The sequence below is a fragment of the Dermochelys coriacea genome, chromosome 8, assembly GCF_009764565.3.
Source record: "Dermochelys coriacea isolate rDerCor1 chromosome 8, rDerCor1.pri.v4, whole genome shotgun sequence".
NCBI classification, from domain to species: domain Eukaryota; kingdom Metazoa; phylum Chordata; order Testudines; family Dermochelyidae; genus Dermochelys; species Dermochelys coriacea.
In genome coordinates, this window is record NC_050075.1 from 91189819 (window position 1) to 91212106 (window position 22288).

The 22288-nt window shown below is 39.1% G+C and overlaps 1 protein-coding gene across 4 annotated transcripts in view; it reads left to right on the forward strand.

The window, feature by feature from the left end:
* The window catches only part of LOC119859793 (integrin subunit beta 3 binding protein), a 52068-nt gene that overhangs the window by 2050 nt on the left and 27730 nt on the right, over positions 1-22288 (forward strand). For all 4 annotated transcript variants that reach the window (XR_006273775.1, XM_038412405.2, XM_043490915.1 and 1 more), the window contains exons 2-3: positions 4674-4716; positions 11579-11717. Coding sequence is in view for 3 of the 4 variants with exons in the window: in XM_038412405.2 (XP_038268333.1) it covers positions 4674-4716; positions 11579-11717 (182 nt within the window). In the remaining variant the exon portion in view is untranslated. The remainder of the gene's footprint in view (positions 1-4673; positions 4717-11578; positions 11718-22288) is intronic.

The following is a 22288-nucleotide window of genomic DNA, read 5'->3' on the forward strand; positions in this document are numbered from 1 at the left end:
CTACTAAGAGCCAAATAGATTTTAGCAATGTGGCCAGTTGAAAAGTTAATTACAACTAAAAACTTTGTGAAGTCTTATTATGTTGTCTTACTGTTACGCTAGAATGCATTGGGCTGAAAATTTTATAACCCACATTGAAAGAAAAATATGACATACAGATTTCCTCAGTTTAAATGCTGTTTTCACACTGGTACTCAGGGTGGAAATTAAATACAAAACATACCCCCAAAATAATCTTTTATTTCCACTAATAATGAGAGAGGTGTAATTAAACTAAAAATATACCTTTCTTAGTAAAGTCTTCATGCTGTCATTACTTAGAATAGGATTATGGTATAGTGCAGCGGTTCTCAACCCACGGCCCAGTTAGCATGCAGCTGCGACCCACCTCAGCTGTGCACTAAAGGCTGGCCCGTGGGGTTCCCGGCTGCCTGGCACGGTGGCATCCGGGCAGTTGCCTGGCCTCGCAAGCTCCGGGGTTGGGGTCGGACAGTCACCCGGCCCTGCATTGCAGAGGTCCGGGGTTGGGGTCTGGGTTGCTGCTGCCCTACCATCCGGACCCTGCAGCCCAGGTAATACGTTGTGGGCCACATATGCAGCCCACAGTGATAAATAAGTTGAGAACCACTGGTATAGTGGAACTTGAGGCTTGTGATTCAACCAGTGACCTACTGAGTGACCTCTGTATAGTTAGTTCCTTGCAATATTAATCACTTACTGTCATAAATATAAAGGAAAGGGTAAACGCCTTTAAAATCCCTCCTGGTCAGAGGAAAAACCCTTTCACCTCTAAGGAGTTAAGAAGCTAGGATAACCTCGCTGGCACCTGGCCAAAATGACCAATGAGGAGACAAAATACTTTCAAAAGCTGGAGGGAGGGAGAAACAAAGCTTCTCTTTCTGTCTGTGTGATGCTTTTGCTGAGGACAGAACAGGAATGGAGTCTTAGAACTTAGTAAGTAATCTAGCTAGATATGCGTTAGATTCTGATTTTTTTAAATGGTTGAGAGAATAAGCTGTGCTAAATGGAATGGATATTCCTGTTTGTGTGTCTCTTTGTAACTTAAGGTTTTTCCTAGAGGGATTCTCTATGTTTTGAATCTAATTACCCTGTAAGGTATTTAACATCCTGATTTTACAGAGGTGATTCTTTTTACTTTTTTTTCCTATTAAAATTCTTTTAAGAAACTGAATGCTTTTTCATTGTTCTTAAGATCCAAGGGTTTGAGTCTGTGGTCACCTATGCAAATTGGTGAGGATTTTTATCAAACTTTCCCCAGAAAAGGGGGTGTGAAACCAGGGAAGATTTTTTTTGGGGGGGAAGACGTTTCCAAACAGACTCTTTCCTAATAATAATACCAGTTAGACGTTTGGTGGTGGCAGTGAAAGTTCAAGGGCAAAAGGTAAAATAGTTTATACCTTTGGGAAGTTTTAACCTAAGCTGGTAAAAGTAAGCTTACAAGGTTTTCATGCAGGTCCCCACATCTCCCTCCAGCTTTTGAAAATATCTTGTCTCCTCATTGGTCATTTTGGTCAGGTGCCAGCGAGGTTATCCTAGCTTCTTAACCCCTTACAGGTGAAAGGGTTTTTTCTCTGGCCAGGAGGGATTTTAAAGGTGTTTACCCTTCCCTTTATATTTATGACACTTACCATACCAGGTTTTTGTAAAATTTAATGTCCGTCTACAAAGTGAGTTAGAAAATAGTAAGGTTGAAAGTCTATATAACACCCAAAAATGCATTGTGTCAGTGGAGTCTATATAACACCCAAAAATGCACTGTGATTTCTTCAGAATAAATTTTCCATTAAGCGATGCATCCACTTCATCATGCCATATACTCCTTCTTCATTTATTACCGCCTCATACAAATACCTTTCCCCACTCATCTTCAATTTATTTCTTTTATAATTTGCTTAAATACATGTAAAGTTAAAAAAAAAATCGTAGTGTACCAGAAGACTGTAAAATCTCGCTCCTTATCAAGGGCTAGATGGTGAAACCCATACTCTCTCTGATGAGCAATTACTCACATGAATAGTTTCACTGAGGTAAATAGGAGTACTTTTGTAAGTAAACGCTCACCAGTGTTAGCAAGAGACTCTCAATCTGGCCTAAAGGGATTTTCCAATATGTTATAACAAACGATAGTTACGACTTTTTTTTTTTTAGATGGGTAAATATTATGTGTAAAGTACCAATTACTAAAATGCATATACTTATATAAACATACCCCACCATCTACTGTGCACAATTAAGAAAACGAAATGAGCTCTGTCCCTAGAGATTTTAGATCACGTGAGGGTGGGGGCCTCGGGTAAATGAGCTCTTGAACACTACACCTTAATGTGCTTGGTTTTTCCTTCCTCTTCCCTACTTGTGCAGACTGTGACATTTACTACTGTCCTGGTGCTGTAGTAACTTTGTCCAGCCATGGGAGGAAGACAGTGGGAACTAACGGAGGTGATCCCACTGCCCTCTGTATCATAAAGTAGTGTGGAGTTCTCATTTCCACAGTTTAGATTGTGTTAAGCTTTTTCTCCTCTCCCCCATATGCATCTTTTTGCATGTACATTGGAGGGAGGGAGATACCTGTGGCTCAGTGAGGCTCCTTTCTAATTTTCCGAATGAACTTTGTTTCAGAGCTTTTAGCCAAGGACAGTGGTTTGGACTTTAACGCCTCCAGTCTTACATGATCCTGACTGAATGATAGTTGACTAGTGATTTACTTGCCCCTCATTAGGGCATCAGAGGGGATACTGTCAGGTGGGATAGAATCTAATGCTTTCACTGGAAAGAGCAAGGCCAAAATTATCATTACGCAGCCCCTTCTGATGTAGAAGTACTTACCTGAGAATCTGCCTCTACAGCTGCATAGCTCAAGGGGCTTATAGAGGTTCCACTGGCCAACAGAGGCAAATTTGGGCCAACTGGAACTCTTGCTCTACATGATATCTGACAGATTTTAAATAACGTGGGGCTGACCACTCTACAACTTTTTCTCTGAGAAATTTCCCAAATCCGTATAATTTAGGATTTTCATGCAGTTTTTCATTTGTCCTCATCATGAAGCTATCTCAAGTCCAGATTCTGCTGTACTTTGGCTTCCAGCTCCTTTTGAAGTCCATCATAAAAACTTCCATCATAGCATAGAATCAGAAATGTAGGACTGGAAGGGATACCTTAGTATAACATGCAAATGCATTGGCCCCCAGAGCACCCTAACTGAGAGAATGTATTAATGTATATAATGTTTTTCTACTGCCACTGGGGTGGAAGATATAATGGAGTCTGCATTCCTTAAGCAATATGGGTCAATATACTAAAACAAAAAACAACAACCCACACACATTGTAAAGAATTCCATCAAACTGTTACACCTTTGACTGTCCCTTGGCAAGAGTTTGTTGGGGTTTTTTAATATAAAAAACGTAAATCTTACATGTTTGGCTTTTTTAATATAGTATTTTTTCTATTATCTTTTAAAAATACAGATAATTGTAAACTGGTGTTATTTCATACAATCATATTACATGAATAATATTTCAAAGATGCATTTTTAATTAATTTTTGAATGGCTTCACATTTAAAACACAGAAACAGTGGCACACTCTAAACAATGGTATATTTTAAATAAGGTCATCTTACTTGCTAGTGAGTCAAAACAATCTTTTCCAAGATGAAATCTGTGCAGTTACATTTTGAAGTAAAGTGCATTTTCCAAAGCTTGTTTAATCTGAAACGAATGTGTAAAGTTCTTATAGAATGACTTTATAAAGATTTTTGTAATTTTTTAGTTACTTTATATAATGCTTTAAGCTTTGTTTAAGATTTAAGAAAGTACTTAAGTTGCAGTTGTCTCTGGGTAAAATACTCTTAATTTATGTTGACCTTTCTTTCCTTTGAGTATTTAGCCTGCATTCAATAAAATTTTGATGACTGCTCTTTAGAAGACAGCTGTACAATATAAGAATTATAAATATTCAGCTTTCCTTTTCTAGTGTTGCCATTAGCAGCTGGGCATCCAGTTCAGCAGAGCAAATTTTGCAGAGAGAGCTTGGCATGTTCCTGAATCAGTATAGTGAAGAAGACTAGAAAATAGTTTCTTATGGTTTGGGGACTTATAAAGACATAGAGCATCTGTTCCCCCAGTTAAGTCCTAGTCTGGTAGCATTGAATCATGTTAAGAGCTAAAATGATGGGAAGAACTACTTTTTTCACCTTGCTGTATCCATGTTTAAATACTTATTACATTATTTCTACTAATGGCAAAATAATTATAACACCTACCCAGAAGGTATGTAAGTTGGAGTGCACTTGTGTACAGTTATTTTAATAATTGGCATTTTCTCTGAAAGAGACAAATGCCTGTTTTTTAATATATAATTTAGTCTCTTGGTTTAAACTGGTAAATAATGGAGAGGTGGATGTTTTTTAGTACAAACACTTGTGTTCCAGCATCCAAAAAAGCAACCTTTTTGACACGTTCTTTGAATCAGTTAATAAATTTGCTGTATCTGAGATTACTTTCCCTCAAGTAGCATTTAATGCATAGAAGATTTAATGCATTCATAACTAAGAAAAAATAATTATTTTAAGACCACAGGATGATGGATCTTATTACTAGACATTTTGTATTTGAAGGAGTGTAAAACTTGTCTGTCTTTTGCTTGCAGAGTTAAGAGAGCACTGAAGTTGGAGACCCTGGCAAAAGAAAACGTAAGTACTGTATTCACTTTTGTGATTGGAATTATATGGAATTTACATAAATACACAGCATTTCATTAGGGTTATGTTATAGCAGATTGGCTGACAGTCTACAAAAATCTCACTAAGGAGAAGTGATTGCTAAAAATCTTTGGCATGAAATTATTGTTTTTGTATACATTGCCTGTGAATAAGTGAAGTATTTATCTGCACAAAGAAATTGGCTATAACTGGAGAAATAGGCATATTTTTGGTTATCTTCGCTACTTGTCCAAGAGCTGAATGAATTAGGAACCTTGTTCAAAGCATTTATTAGAAATTAGCTCCATAATTGTGGTAGCAAATGTTCTGCCATCTAATTGTACATGTAACAATATGGAATTATGATAATGCTATAATCTTCATATTATAAGCAGCAAAATTGAAATGAAAACATTAAAAGCATTTTTATGTCAAGGATATAATTACATCCCTCAGCTAATCTGGCATAATGAAACAATAAAATACTAACGCTGCAATAAATTTCACCACAGTTATCACAATAAAAATAAAATTGTACTGTTGCTATTATTTTTTGTAAATGCAGCCATTGTATATTCCCAGTGCCAGCATGTCATGACATATGTCGGTTTATTATCTACCCGTACCAACAGTGGGTGTTGCTACAAATGCTAACATGAAGGAGTTCCTGAGGATGGTAGCCTTAAAGAGAAGGAAAATTAGTGGAAAAGTATATTAGGAAAAAATAGCTGGTCAGTAAATGAGCCTCTGGTAAATTTCCACATGGCTATGTCATTTTAGAGAGATTTGTTTATATGTGATACATATTTAGAAGTCTCATTGGTATTTAGCAAAATAGAAACTTGCAATTTTAAAAATTTGCTGGATACTTCTTTATTTAAATAAAGGTGGCAAAATACCGCAGTGGCACTAAAAAAAATCATTAGCAATTTAATTAGCAGTTTAGTGTACCATTACCCAACTTGTTCTGCGCAGAATGCAGCTGTGACTGTAATTTTGCATCTGTTTCTTGGGTCGGAGTAGCATTGTTGTGGATGAGTGGTCCAGCCTGAAATTAAACACAGTTTTTTCCTATCCTAAAGCTGTTATTTTTCTGAGATGGCAACAAAAGTGGTTTAAAAGAGAAGAATTGCATTTCAGACTAGACTTTCCTTCTGCAGTAAAATGACTATAATAAAAGCCCTTGTTTACATCTGCTTTTCAGAATATGATGGATTAAAATATTCACTTGAAGTCGTTTATATATTGGGGGCTATGAACTGTAACGTGACTATACAATAAAGTTTTAATTTATATGGCACCTCTCCTCTTGCACAGATTGCGTCCCCATCCCATACTGCTGCTTCTCCTTTGTCTCCCAGGACCATCTCCATGACCACAAAATGCCAGACTTCTTCCGCTATGCCCTCACTTGATGTGACCTCTGCTTCTGTATTTAAAAAGTCAGGAATGAGTGGTTAAAACTGTGTAATTTTGGTATGACATCATAAGGATTTGCCCAGCTGTGCAACAGATCTGGACTCTCTTTCCCTGAAGAGAAGCTCTGAGTGCTACAGAGGTTGTGTGCTGCAGTAACTCTGTTCCAAGGTAGATGCTCAAAGGAAACTTCCTTCATGTCCAGAAATATGGTGGCTGCAATGTCAGGCATTCAAGGTTAAACAGAGAGGGCTCCTTGAGGCTTCAGTGGGGCCGCACAGGATCTCCATCTTGCAAAACAGAGTGGATGTAGGTTAAATGCCTAATGTACCATTGATAGCATTTTGTAACTAATATTTCTCTGAAAAACTGTCTTTACTGGTAGTAATGGGCTCAGTTCATCTTAATGTGGCAAAAGATTAGCAGTAGGGTAGCCCAAGGTTGCCTACTAGGACAAGGGTTGTTTAAAATATTAATGAACTGGAAAAAAAGGATGCAAAGATGATATAAGATTATTAAATCTGCAGATGATACAAAATTATTTAGGCTACTCAAAACAATGGAGAAGATTGAGTAATTCAGAGGTATATAGGAAAGCTAGATGAATGAACACCAAATCAAAATTAATGTTAATATATACAAGATAATGCAAATTGGAAGAATGAATTAGATCAACTCATAAACATTGCTTTATTATAAACCAACAGTAATTGCTCAGAAACCCTGTTTATCACTGTGGGTAGTTCAGAGAAAACTTCAGCTCAGTCTGCAAAGGCGGTCAAAAAAAAAAAAGCAAACAAAATGTTATAATGCGCACCAACAGCTGTGGGCAAAGAACTTGGAAATAAATAAATAAATAGACATTAATATGCATAATGAGAATATTCATAAAAAGCTACACAGAGGAAAAAATAGGGACATAAACCAATATGTGGCATAAACCAGCCACTGATTGCCTGGAGTTAGGAAGAAACTTCTCCTATGGGCAGGTTGTTACATTACTGACCATTAGGCATTTTGGTATGCACCCATCCTCCTTTTTTCATGTTTATCGTCTCTGTAGACTTGTGACAACAAGGATGCTCCCCATAAGAACGTATCCTTGTCTGAAAAACATTTAGAATCATGTAAATAAATAAATATTAACTAGTTTTTAGTACACGTTATTCTACCCACTGCTGAAATGTAGCCTCTTCTTTAAAAGTAGCAACACTGAATTCCCACACGGGGAGGCAGGGAGCAGCAAAAGTGTCTTGAAGCCACCTTTGTGCCTCCTGATCTTGGGCTACTTAAAGGCTGAAGAGGCCCCATGCATAACTTAGACTCAGCACTTTCTCCTTAGACTTTTGTGTAGCAGCCCTGCCCCCAATACAACCCTCCTGCTTCCAGCCTTGCCCCGGTACAGCTCCTATGCCAGAGCATGCAAGATGTTCCTGCACTGGGGAATTCTCCCTTGGCTGGGTCATGGGCTTTCAGGGTCTGCCTATACTGCAGCTAGGTGAGAAACTCACAGCCCTGGTAGACAGACTTGAAGGGCTTGAGCTAGCATGCTAAAATTGTCATGTGGACGTTGAAGCTCTGGTGGAGACTCAAACTAGCCACCTGAGCTCAAGTCTAGGGGTTTGGGGAGGCTTTAGTTTGGGTGGCTAGCTCAAGTCTCTGCTGGAGCCACAATGTCCATACAGCTGTTTTTAGCACCCTAGCATGAGTCTGTCTACCTTGGCTGGGAAGCTCACATCCAGGTGCAGTGTAGACGTATCTCTGGAGCCTTTTACGCTGCTCTGGCTCTTTGTTTCAAGGAGTCAGGGTGAGGTGAGGTTCTTGCCCCAGAAGAACATTTGTGCATAGCAACGTTGAACAAATTCAGGATAAAAAGTAAGGAATACTATATTCATTTGAAACTGCAGGGAAACTTAGGTAAGCAAAATACAGATAATCAAGTTGAAATCAGCTTTTTGAAGTCAAAACTGTGTAATATGCATAAAGCCCTTAATGTATGGTGCTTAAGTGAAGAGATTATAAACACAATTAGTAACATTGCTGTAAACTAATGTGTGAAATTGAAGAAATGGTATGAGTAATACACAGAAAAAACACAGGTTATAGATATTGAGTTTTGTGGTGTACAGTACATTGTAGTGACAGGAGAGAAGGCCGCTTCCTGTTTTGTGAGCTGTTTTTATATTTGTGAAAGTGTGGATTAACAAAGTTGCTGCCTAACTTTCTAAACCAAATTTAACAATTAAAACAACAAAAATGACAAAAAGCACTTTTTGTTTTTATTCTGCTTTTCTGTGAGGGTTTCTTCCTGAAAGCTCTTGTTTCCAAGGAGAGGAAAAAGTTGTGAAATACCTAGATGTGGTATATTTCATGGCTTAAAAATTTAATAATAATACTGAAAAACTTTTTCAGTAAAATATCTTCGGGGAAAAAATATCCTTAGCCAAAATGTCCCTTTTTCTTCACTGTGCCAGCTCCTGCTGTGCACGAGTCTGTTTCCATCTTCTATGCCAGCAATGTGTATAGTAGAGATATCTTGCCTGGTGACTTGAGGTCCCTTGGTATGATAGCTGCTAGATATCTGCTAGATATAAGGGAAATATTATTATGCAAATCTTGAAGCTGGGCCTTCCAATTGGTTCAGTGTTTCATTCTTAAGGCCCCTTGTTCAATTGCTGGGTCATCTGGTTGCTTATTTTACTTTGAAATTGTCAATATATGATTGTGTGTTGACTGTTACACATGTTGCTTAATACTTAAAATTCAGTCAGAGGTAAAAACTGGTGGTCGCTATACCATTTGAAAGTGTCTGGGGGATTTATATCACCCCTAAGGATATAAGGCTTCAGTGAAATCCTGGCTTCAGTGAAGTGGGAGGCTTTCTTTTTAGTGTTGTTTGGGTTTAATGATGTCTTCGTGTGTTTCCTTTTTGACCTAATCATTACTGGTGTTACTTGAAGCTGCTATTTCTTCCTTAGTAGGATGCAAGTAGTCATCAGAACTTGGGTCCTTGATGTACAGGCAGATTCCTAATTTCTTATGCAGTGGAGCTCAGTTTTTTCAGGGTTACAGTTTAACATCTGGTCCAGGAAGCAAAATATATACAGTAGAACCTCCATTCCCGAGCTGTGTGTAAGGTCTGAGATTCTGAGATGAAGCTGTGTGTCTGAGATTCTACTGTACCAGTGAATTCCAGTCAATGTGTTTTCTTCTATCACATGCAAAAATATTGACTACTAGTTTGGTAAACGACAACATTTTTATGGCTGACTTAGAACAACGCTTCCTCAGCTCTCGTCCCCTAATGCCCCTACTCTACTTGCGCTACATTGATGACATCTTCATCATCTGGACCCATGGAAAAGAAGCCCTTGAGGAATTCCACCATGATTTCAACAATTTCCGTCCCACCATCAACCTCATCCTGGACCAGTCCATACAAGAGATCCACTTCCTGGACACTACAGTGCTAATAAGCAATGGTCACATAAACACCACCCTATGCCGGAAACCTACTGACCGCTATTCCTACCTACATGCCTCCAGCTTTCATCCAGACCACACCATACGATCCATTGTCTACAGCCAAGCTCTACGATACAACCACATTTGCTCCAACCCCTCAGACAGAGACAAACACCTACAAGATCTCTATCAAGCATTCTTACAACTACAATACCCACCTGCTGAAGTGAAGAAACAGATGGACAGAGCCAGAAGAGTACCCAGAAGTTACCTACTCCAGGACAGGCCCAACAAAGAAAATAACAGAACGCCACTAGCCATGACCTTCAGCCCCCAACTAAAACCTCTCCAACGCATGATCAAGGATCTACAACCTCTCACAGATGACCCATCACTCTCATAGATTTTGGGAGACAGGCCAGTCCTTGCTTACAGACAGCTCCCCCAACCTGAAGCAAATACTCGCCAGCAGCCACACACCACACAACAAAACCACTAACCTAGCAACCTATCCTTGCAACAAAGCCCATTGCCAACTGTGTCCACGTATCTATTCGGGGACACCATCATAGGGCCTAATCACATCAGCCACACTATCAGAGGCTTGTTCACCTGCACATCTACCAATGTGATATATACCAACATGTGCCAGCAGTGCCCCTCTGCCATGTACATTGGCCAAACCGTACAGTCTCTATGTAAAAGAATAAATGGACACAAATCAGAAGACAAGAATTAAAACATTCAAAAACCAGTCAGAGAACACTTCAATCTCTCTGGTCACTCGATTACAAACCTAAAAGTCGTAATTCTTCAACAAAAAAGCTTCAAAAACAGGTTCCAACGAGAGACTGCTGAATTGGAATTAATTTGCAAACTGGACATCATTACATTAGGCTTGAATAGAGACTGGGAGTGGATGTGTCATTACACAAAGTAAAACTATTTCCCCATGTTTATTTTTCCGCCCTACTGTTCCGCACACGTTCTTGTCAACTGCTGGAAATGGCCCACCTTGATTATCACTACAATCACTACAGATTTTTTTTTCTCTCCTGCTGGTTTTTGCTCACCTTACCTGATCACTCTCGTTACAGTGTGTCTGGTAACACCCGTTGTTTCATGTTCTCTGTGTATATAAAATCTCCCCACTGTATTTTCCACTGCATGCATCTGATGAAGTGAGCTGTAGGTCACGAAAGCTTATGCTCAAATAAATTTGTTAGTCTCTAAGGTGCCACCAGTACTCTTTTACCTTTAGGTTAGTAATCGTATTACTTTAAACTAGAGACTTAGTTTTGGTTTTAATTGACCTCTGCTGTCTTAACACTGATTTTTTCTTTTGTTTTTAGGAAATCAAACACTTGATAAAAATGGTTAAAAATGAGATGAATCTTTAGTGAAATAAAAAGTGTAAAAATTCTGACCATGATTTTTAACCATAACGAATTCTGATTAGAAAGGAAAGTGCATGCCATAGTAACATCAAATTAACTTATTTTTCCCAATAGAATTAACTTTTAGACTAACTGCTCAAAAGAGGACTTGGCACTCAGTTTAGACATCTATATCTCTAGGTATCTTGCAAGTTGGATTTGTGTATGAAAGCTGAGAGGTTGACATCTAACAGCTTAATTTGCATGTTTCAGTGCTGTTTGCGTGTACATTTGGGGATGTTCGTGAACAGGGACACTCAAAATTGGGAATCTCTTTGAAAATACAGTTACAACTTGGCCTATACTGCTTGATTAAACATTAGTAAATTGGGCCATTTTAAGAGACTGTATGCTGACTGCTTCTGGGAGCGCTGTGTGGTCCACCTTAACAGGAAGTGTGGAGGCTGTAATTGTGAAGCATTGAGAATGGAAGTTGGAGTGAGGGATTGGAATTGTCAGGGTTACATAAGGGATATGGAAGGACCTCCCTATGAACCAACATTTATTTATTTATTCTTTTTTTAAACTTTGTTTAGCCACATGAAGCAACGCCTTTGAAGACCAGAAAGAAAAATTTAAGCTCATATTCACCAACAACGGGAACATGCCAAATCAGTGCATTTTCATCTCCCACAAGTCATAATGTACAAAAGCTCGGAAATGGTCTATCAAATGGTTAGTTGAACATTTTACTTATTGCAAAAAATTTCTTGTTATTGGCTAAATCAGGGTCTTGATTTAGTAATTTATGTCTCATCTGGTATGTCTGATTTCTTTTTTCTCTTAAGGAGTTTTGATCTTTATGATGAAATCCAACATTTTTAGGGCTCTCATCACATAAATGTAAGCTTTTGAGGTAATTATGATGACCATCCTGTAATAGGCTTTTCTTTTCTTGGTTCAGTATAGAACCACTAGCATGTGTGGGGGCAACTCCATTCCTTCCTGGAATTAGACCAACTTTTGCCCACAATGAACTTTTGCCCATTCTCTCTCTCCAACTCCCAGCTTTCATTTACAGTGACAGTGGGGTACTACTTTTGTGAATTAAAGGGAGCATATATTTTGGAGTTGCTGCATATTGCCTGAGAATGTTATAAAAGAAATCATGTTTTAATAATTTGGAAGGCAGTACAATCTAGTGGTTAGAATAGAGGAGCTCTATTCCCAGTTCTACCACTGACCTTGGGCAAGTCATTTAACCTGTTCTATATGTCAGTTTACTTGTCAGTAAAATGGGTGTAGTGTGTGCTGCTCTTGTGGGGGTTTTGAGTCTTTATGAATATTTGAAAGTTGCTTTGGTATTCTCTGATCAAAGATGATATAGAAGTACAGTTAGTTAACTCTACTCCTGTGCTTTCTTTCATGTATCTGCTGGCTAGGTAAGTGGAGTAGGGTTTTGGTTTTGTGGTACATTAGGCCACCTTCTATGGGGAGTAGGGGCTGTATAGTTTGGATGGCTTCCACCTCAGTAGAACAGGGACCAATCTCCTTGGGGACAGGCAGACTAGAGTGTTCAGGAGAGTGTTAAACTAGTAGCAAAACAGAAGGATAAAAAGAGAGACGATGTGAGCACTCAGCAAAAAATCGAGATGCTCAGAACAAAATCAAGGAGCCTTCGGACATAAAGAGAAGAAATTCTTGAATTACCTATGCTAAGAGCAACGGGTAACAACAAGAGGAACTGGAATTGCTCATTTACTAGCATAAATTTGATCTAGTTGGTATTACTGAAACCTGGTAGGATTATTTGCATGAATGGAAAGTTAAAATCAATGGTTGTCACCCATTTAGGAAGGATCGAGTAGGCAAAAGGGGAAAGGGAGTGGCACTGTACGTCAGAAATGGCATTACCTGTTTCTGAGTCACTGGTAACTCGGAAGAAAATGATCTTGACTGCTTATGGATCAATGCCCTAACAGATCATGTACAAGATGAGGAATTAGTTGGTATCTGCTACCAACCATCAGATCACACTAGGGAATAGGTGCATAAGGAGGTGGTCATCCTATCTATAACGTACAGGGGGGGAAACTGTGTGATCATAGGGGACTTTGAATTTAAGTGACATATTTTGGAAATCTCATGCTGCAATTACTAAAACATCTTTGGAATTTCTAAACATAGATGTTTCTTAACTCTAAAAGTGTTGCAGCCAATATGGGGGAATTCTTTATTAGGCCTTGTCCTTACAGATCGAAAGGAATTGATCATAGAACTAAAAATTAATGATAGCTTAGGTATGAGTGATCACGACTTGATGACATTTAAGATGTGCATGCAGAATACAATCCAGACTTGTAATATCTGTACTTGGTGCTTTAATAGGACCAGTTTCACAAAGCTGAAAACAATTATGAGCCCGATCAGCTAGGAGAGAAGATTTAACCAGACAAAATTTGTATGATACTTGGGAATCATTTCAGAATACCTTACTAGATGCCTAAAAAGTCACAATCCCACAATGGAGGAAGAAGGCTGTGCTGGTTTAAAAAAAACAACCTGGTTTAGAGCGGAAGTGAAGGCAGCTGTAAAATATAAAACAACAAATGGAAGAAAGGGAAAGTTGATAGTAAAGAATATAAATCAGAAGTTAGGAATTGTAGAAAATTGCTAAGGAAAGAAAAGGGACACATGGAAAAATCTATGTCGAGCAGAGTTAAGGACAATAAGAAGTTTTTAAAATATATTAGGAATAAAAAGAATGGTATTGGTCCATTATTAGATGCAAATAGTAGAATTAACAATAAGAATGCAGAAAAGGCAGTTTTCAATCAATATTTCTGTTCCGTATTTGTAGTCTCATCATATGGTGATATAATACTCTTTCCATTCTACTAGCATCTCTGGAGGATGTTAAACAGAAGCTACTAAAGATAGACATTTTTAAATCAGCAGGTCCCAATAACATGCATCCAAGAGTTTTAAAAGAGCTGGCTGAGGAGATCACGGACCATTAACGTTGATTTTCATTAAGTCTTGGAGCACTGAGGAAGTTCCAGAAGACTGGAAGAAAGCTAATCTTGTGGCAATTTTTTAAAAGGATAAACAGGATGACCCACATAATTATAGGGCTGTCAGCCTGACATTGATTTGAGCAAGATAATGGAGCAGCTGATATGAGACTTGATTAAGAAGGAATTAAAGGAGATTAATGTAATTTATGCAAATCAACATGGGTTTATGGAAAATAGTTCCTGTCAAACTAACTTGATATCTTTTTTTGATGAGATTACAAGTTTGGTCTTTAAAGGTAATAGTGTTGATATAGGTTTCAGAGTAGCAGCCGTGTTAGTCTGTATTCGCAAAAAGAAAAGCAGTACTTGTGGCACCTTAGAGACTAACAAATTTATTAGAGCATAAGCTTTCGTGAGCTACAGCTCACTTCATCAGATGCATTTGGTGGAAAATAACAGAACGCCACTAGCCATCACCTTCAGCCCACAACTAAAACCTCTCCAACGCATCATCAAGGATCTACAACCTATCCTGAAGGACGACCCATCACTCTCACAGATCTTGGGAGACAGGCCAGTCCTTGCTTACAGACAGCCCCCCAATCTGAAGCAAATACTCACCAGCAACCACACACCACACAACAGAACCACTAACCCAGGAACCTATCCTTGCAACAAAGCCCATTGCCAACTCTGTCCACATATCTATTCAGGGGATACCATCATAGGGCCTAATCACATCAGCCACACTATCAGAGGCTCCTTCACCTGCGCATCTACCAATGTGATATATGCCATCATGTGCCAGCAATGCCCCTCTGCCATGTACATTGGCCAAACTGGACAGTCTCTATGTAAAAGAATGAATGGACACAAATCAGACGTCAAGAATTATAACATTCAAAAACCAGTTGGAGAACACTTCAATCTCTCTGGTCACTCGATCACAGACCTAAGAGTGGCTAACCTTCAACAAAAAAGCTTCAAAAACAGACTCCAACGAGAGACTGCTGAATTGGAATTAATTTGCAAACTGGATACAATTAACTTAGGCTTGAATAGAGACTGGGAATGGATGAGTCATTACACAAAGTAAAACTATTTCCCCATGTTATTTCTCCCCCCCACCCCAACCCCCACTGTTCCTCTGATATTCTTGTTAACTGCTGGAATTAGCCTACCTGCTTGTCACCATGAAAGGTTTTCCTCCTTCCCCCCCCCTGCTGTTGGTGATGGCTTATCTTAAGTGATCACTCTCCTTACAGTGTGTATGATAAACCCATTGTTTCATGTTCTCTGTGTGTATATAAATCTCTCCTCTGCTTTTTCCACCAAATGCATCCGATGAAGTGAGCTGTAGCTCACGAAAGCTTATGCTCTAATACATTTGTTAGTCTCTAAGGTGCCACAAGTACTGCTTTTCTTTTAGTGTTGATATAATATACTTAGACTTCTATAAGGCGTTTGACTTGGTACCACATGACATTTTGATTCAAAAAATTAGAATGATATAAAATTAATATGGCACACAGTAAATGGATTAAAAACTGGCAAACTGATAGATCTCAAAACATAATTGTAAATGGGGGGTTTATGTGTTTCCAGTGGGGTCCTGCAGGAATCTGTTCTTGGCCCGATGCTATTTAACCTTGTTAAAAGAAAATCATCACTGATAAAGTTTGCAGATAACACAAAATTGGGAGAATGGTAAATAATGAAGAGGACAGGTCACTGATTCAGAGCGATCTGGATCACCTGGTAAACTGGACAAAAGTAAACTATATGCGTTTTAACACTGCTAAAAGTAAATGTATACATCTAGAAACAATGAATGTAGACCATCCTTACAAGATGGGAGACACTGTTCTGGGGAGCAGTGACTCGAAAAAGATTTGCAAAAAGAAAAGGAGTACTTGTGGCACCTTAGAGACTAACAAATTTATTTGAGCATAAGCTTTCGTGAGCTACAGCTCACTTCATCGGATGCTTATGCTCAAATAAATTTGTTATTCTCTAAGGTGCCATAAGTACTTCTTTTCTTTTTGCCGTTATGGACTAACATGGGTGCTACTCTGAAAAAGATTTGGGCGTTGTGGTGGATAATCAGTGGAACCTGAGTTCCCAACGTGACGCTGTGGCCAAAAGAGCTAACATGACTCTGGGATACATAAACAGGAATCTCAAGGAGAAGAAGAGAGGTTCTTTTACCTCAGTATATGATACTGATTTGTTCTTGGTAAATCCATCCTGGTTGCCAGTGACTGCCCCTTCATCCTCCAGATATTTGCAAATTGAATGTTTTATACACTGCTCTAGTAGCTTCCTAGGTATCGAAGTCAGGCTGACTGGTCTATAGTTCCCCAGCTCCTTTTCCCCCTTTTCAAAGATGTGCTCTACGTTAACCTTCTCCAGTCTTCCGGGACCTCTTCTCTTATCCATGAGTTTGCAAATATTATTGCCAGTAGCTCAGAGATTTCTTTAGCTAATTCCTTCAGTACCCTTAGGTGAATAGCATCCGGCGCCGCTGATTTGAATTCATTCAAATTGATCAGAAGATCTGACGTATTCTGTACTTATCCTGATCTGCATCTCTTCCTCTTTATTGTCTTTGGTAACTTCGCTAGTCGTCTGATCACATGTTATTTTTTGTCAGAAGACTGAAGCAAAGTAGTCATTAAGCAGCTTTGCCTTCCTATCATCTTCTGTTACCAGCTCACCTTCTCTATTGAGCAGTGGATCCGCACCATCCTTGATCTTTCTTTTTTGTGTGACATATTTGAAGAACCCGTTGTTGTTGTTTTGACAGTGAGAGTAATTAGCCATTACAAGGATCCTGGTAGATTCTATGAATCTACCAGGGTTAGCAGGGACTACAAGGTGTCATCTAGTCTAACCCTCCCTGGAGTCTCCATCACTGACAATTTTTAAGTAAAGATTGGATGTTTTTCTTAAAGGTCTGCTCTAGGAATTATTTGAAGAAGTTCTATCATCTGTGTTATACAGGAAGTCAGAATAGATGATCACAATGGTCACTTCTGGCCTTGGAATCTGTGAATCTATTCATGTTTATCATTGTTTCCATAGTCAGGCATATTAACTAACTGTGTTTTAATTATGCTAATACAGTACCCAAAGATCATTAGCTATCAGAATAGTTTGCTTTACTTTATATTTTGAGTATATAAGTATTACCAATTAGCCCTAGAAGGTATAGCCATTCACTTCCAAGATCCTTGTAGAGTTAAATACTCTTAAGGTATATTTTCAGAAGGCCAGCCTCCTTTTTGTGGTTACAAGTCTGCTTACTAGTTCCTCTGTCTGATTTGCTATCAAAAAAGTTTAGAAGCACAATTACTCTATTTGGACCGAGTTTATTTCCCTTTATGTGCTGCCATTAGTATGGACTAGTGTTTGAATCCTCCTCACAGAAATATCAGGCAGACAGAAGCCAGTCCAGCTGTTTGATTTTTGTGTCCAGGTCTTCCTCTTAACTTGCTGCTGGGCATCCCCAGTTGTCCTCCTGCTTTAACGGAAGCAGCTAAAGCTGATGCCTTTGTGATGAAGCACCATCTTTCTTTAAAGTCTCAGTCGAACTCCAGAACAACATGGAACAGGAAATTAAAGGAAACGTCCTCCCGGAAAAAACCAGAGGAGGGCGAAAAAATATTCTTTTTGCAGCCTTCATCGGCTGAATCCCTCCTAACCATCTTGCCCTCCCACTCCCCACAGGCTTGTGTTGAATTCAGGTCTAAGCAATAGCAGGAGCAGCTCCTAACTGGGTGACCGTGCTCTGGTTTTCTCCACTCAATGGTAGTGACTCGAGAACTGGAAGGGTGGTAACCTTCCCATCCCTATTTTATACCTACAGGTTCTCTGCACTCTACCCATCAGTCCGTCATTGGCATCAGAGAACTTCCTGAAAATAACTGTGAGCTGCATGAGGCAGGAAGCCTTTATTAACCTCCCTGTACTCAACGGAGGAGCAGGTGGAGTGCTCAATTCCTTCCCCTCAATGACTGAATTCATCTCTCAATTGGCTGTGCACGTCTCACACTATGAGGGTCTACTTCAGGACCCCTCTACCTCTACAAAACTACAAATGCCATCTGCAGATTGGGGGTGTGGAGCCCAGTATTCATCAGTCTGTACATGGAACACTGTCCCTGTGGAAATAAAAGCTCCACATCGACATGTACTGAGTTGTCATGCTTGAAGCAAAGTTTCTATGCCAGAGCCCTCTCTTTGTGGGAGAATGAGCTCATTACTGGGAGGTCTTCAACAAAGCAGTTGGCCTCCCTTAGCTAACTACTTCATGCCGAAATGCAGCTCCCTAGTTTTCAGATACAGAGAGCCAATACCTAAACCCCCAGGCCACAGGATAACTTCTCCATGTCCTAGGAAAGGGATGTAGCTTATGCCTTCTTTCCCCACCTCTGACATGGTGGGTTTTGAAGAAAACAGAAAGGCATCAGTACCTCTCATAGCTTGAGTAGCCAAGGTGGGCCTATTTCACAGACCTCTAGCTGTCCTGAGGTCTCGGCCTCCACTTACTAGAACCAAAGGCTGCCAACATCAGGAGCCCTGCCCTTCACCTTAACCTTTATCCTCCTTAACTTCATGAACATTCCCTCCTGTCAAAACTAAGTCAGGGATCTCAAAACCTGAAAAGATACTTCTCTGCTTTCTATGGCGAATAGCCTGTCTTCTTGATATAGATCCCACAGAATCTCCACTATCCCTTTCATTCTGCAGTTCTTCCAAAATTCCTATAAAAAATATCTGCTAGCCCTGTAAAATACAGGTCCCTCTCAGAGGGTCTGTAGGAGGTTTTCCTGTGGAGTTCTACTCCTTGTAACCCATTTGGTTCCTCAAGGCAGTTACCTTGTCCCTTTGTTAATTACTTGATTCTCCTTGAAGCCTAAACTTATTTCTAAATGTTCTCTGCTTGGACCCTTTTGAATCCACCCTCACTATTTTTCTTTCTCTTCCCTTTGGTGGAAAGTAGCCTTTCTAGTGGCCAGCACTTGGCCCAGAGAGTTTGGGAGCTCCCAGCCTTGGTTTGTAATCTCCATGTTAGAGCTAAGTGGAAATCTTTTCCCATCCCATGAAATTTTTTGAGATTTTGAAAATGTTTCTCATTCCCATTCATCAGGATGAAACTGAGACCTTTTGAAATTTCACCAAAATAATGAGACACAGACTGAATCGCCAGTAGCCCAGGTGGTAGACCCAGGTTCAAGCCCCTGCTTCGAACCAATCAAAGGGTGTCCCACAGCCCAGATGAGTACCCTAACCACCAGGCAATTGTCAATTCTACGGTGGGTCTCTCTCTGTATTTGACCAGAAATCCCATCCTGGACCTGAGAAACCTTCCTGATGAAGTTTCTCCCAACTGACATGGTTCTATGAAAAGTTTTGTATGTTTTAGCTGATGTGTAAAAGGAGCCGTAACTACCTTTTTCTACATTCCTATAGCTACAAAATGCTGTCAAATACTGACTGCTACATCCCATCCTTTCAATCGACCGCTTCTCTTCCTCCCTAGACATTTTACATTTATTTTAAATGTTTTAGGATTTTACTAGGCCTTTGATTGGCAAGTTTTCAGAGGGGTCCTTCCAAAGCAGCTCTTGGGAGGTCTAGTTACCCCAACTGGCTCTGTCTGGTGTTCTTTACCCACTTCCTTCTGTCAGTTTCTTCCTTCTTGCCACTTTATGGCGAAGCTAAATTGGGCTAGGCTAGTTACTCCTTCTTTCCCTGAATGTGGTCATTGATAGTCAGATTAGTTTGTCCATAATCGTTAGTCATTTCATGGACATGCAGATTTCTCATACCTTGGTAATTGTTTTCCATAATGTGGCGGTACTGGTATGTACACCAACCCAGTCGGGAATCAAGCTTGGGCAAAATGACTAGATAGTTAGGGCAGTGTATACTAACCATAATTGTGCTCCAGCTTTGGTGTTCTTAACATGGGAAACTTGCCTGCACCCTGGAAGGAAAAGGAAATGGGCTAGAAATCCTGTGTCCTAATGGCTACATCTTGATAGACTGATAGATGAGGAGGACTCATCTGTTTCCAGTGTTGCCATGTCTTAGAAAGCAACTAACAAAAAGGAATTTGTTCTTGTGAGCACAGAAATGTAGTTGCAGATTTTGTGGGTGCCTGCAGATAATGAAGCTCTGCCTCAGCCTTGTTGGATTTATACCCCAGAAGGTTAATACATAAATTTTATATCTGATGTTAGCATTATACGCAGCTTTAAAATCTTTCAAAAATTTAACAGGCTGGGGCTTTTAAAATATGCAATATTAGTGACTAGCCCATTGTGTATGCATTTACGTTTTTGAACGGCTCTTTCATTTGGATGTTGGCAAATACCTTCATCAATTCATACATAAATGTGTCTGTTTGTACTGCAGGTGTTAAACAATTTTCTGCAGAGCTGCACAACGCTAGGTTTGCAATATAGGGTTTTTTTTAATAAAAAGGAAAAAATGCCTTGAGGACTAAAATGCTTGTGTATTGAGATGTCAATGGGAAAGGTGAGCATGTACTATATTTCCATACTGAAATTAAATATGGACATAAGGGAACATTCTTTTGGCTCATAAAAAGACTGATCACATGTTCACAGCTGACATTTAGATGGATAATTATTCAGTAATGGAGCACTAACTACCTTTTTCTACATTCATATTGCTACAAAATGGTGGCAAAGACTGACTGCTGCATCACATTCTTTCAACAGAGTGCTTCTCTCTCCCTAAAAGAAAAGGTGTACTTGTGGCACCTTAGAGACTAACAAATTTATTTGAGCATAAGCTTTCGTGAGCTACACCTCACTTCATCGGATTGAGCTGTAGCTCATGAAAGCTTATGCTCAAATAAATTTGTTAGTCTCTAAGGTGCCACAAGTTCTCCTTTTCTTTTTGTGAATACAGACTAACACGGCTGCTACTCTGAAATCTCTCCCTAAAGACATTTTAAATTGTATTTTAAATGTTTTAGGATTTTACTAAATAATGTAAGAATACAACAATAGAGAATTGTATTACAAAATGTATTTTATTATCTTTAAAGACTTTCCTATTTACAAAAAGAAAAGGAGTACTTGTGGCACCTTAGAGACTAACAAATTTATTTGAGCATAAGCTTTCGTGAGCTACAGCTCACTTCATCGGATGCATCCTTTGATGCTGTAGCTCACGAAAGCTTATGCTCAAATAAATTTGTTAGTCTCTAAGGTGCCACAAGTACTCCTTTTCTTTTTGCGAATACAGACTAACACGGCTGCTACTCTGAAACCTTTCCTATTTACACTATACAAAGTACAAGAAGTTCCATATATAAATGCTGTCTATTTAAAAACACAGTAAATATTATTTTTCCTTTGAATAGGCGTGACTAAGTAAACCCCTCAAGTAATCTAAATGCTTAGAGCATGCTACAGTTGGTTAAAAATATACTGTATTTTTCAGAATCTAAACACCCTGATGTAAGTACACATTTATGATGCCAAGAATTCATTGTTGCAATGCTCTGGTGGGCTGCATGATAACTTACGTGTGCATTGGCAGACTACCTTGAAGTGCATGGCCCATTTATTACATTCTAAATAAATGATATGATCCCTTCTTCAGTTCCTCTTCCTTAATGGCTAGTATATTTTTAAGATTCATTTTTAAATTAATTTACTAATTTTCAAATGCACTTACGGTTCAGCTCTTCTACGTCACTAGTCCCGTGGTAATTTCAGTCTCATAAATGATAGCCAATTTGCTACAAGTACTTAAATTTAAATTTTAAATAACTTGGGGATAGGGCCCTCAGCTATTGTGGAACAACTTAAACTTTTATAGCACTTTGTCATGCTGAGGAATCTCAAAACGCTTTACAAAACATTAAAATTAAAACTTAATCCATCCTACAGAGCTAATACTTACATGCAATAATTTAAAAGCCAGTGAAAAGAAGTGAAAGCACTTAACATTTACACTGAATCAAGGGGAAGGTGGGGCCATTTCTCATGTCAAAAAGATGATATATAATAGCTAAGGGTGAAATCCACTCCAGTGCAGTGGGTCTGTATCGGTGCCTATGCACCTCTTAAACCCCACATTAAGGACCCACGGCTTGCTGCAAGCCCTCCGCCCTAGGATGTATTCCACCTTAGAGAGGCAATGAGACACTGTAATATGTTTTGGGAATGAAGCTGTGTATGTTGAGGTAGGGGTAGGTATTTTAAGAACTAAGTGAAAATGCTTCTTTATGAAATTGTTTTGATA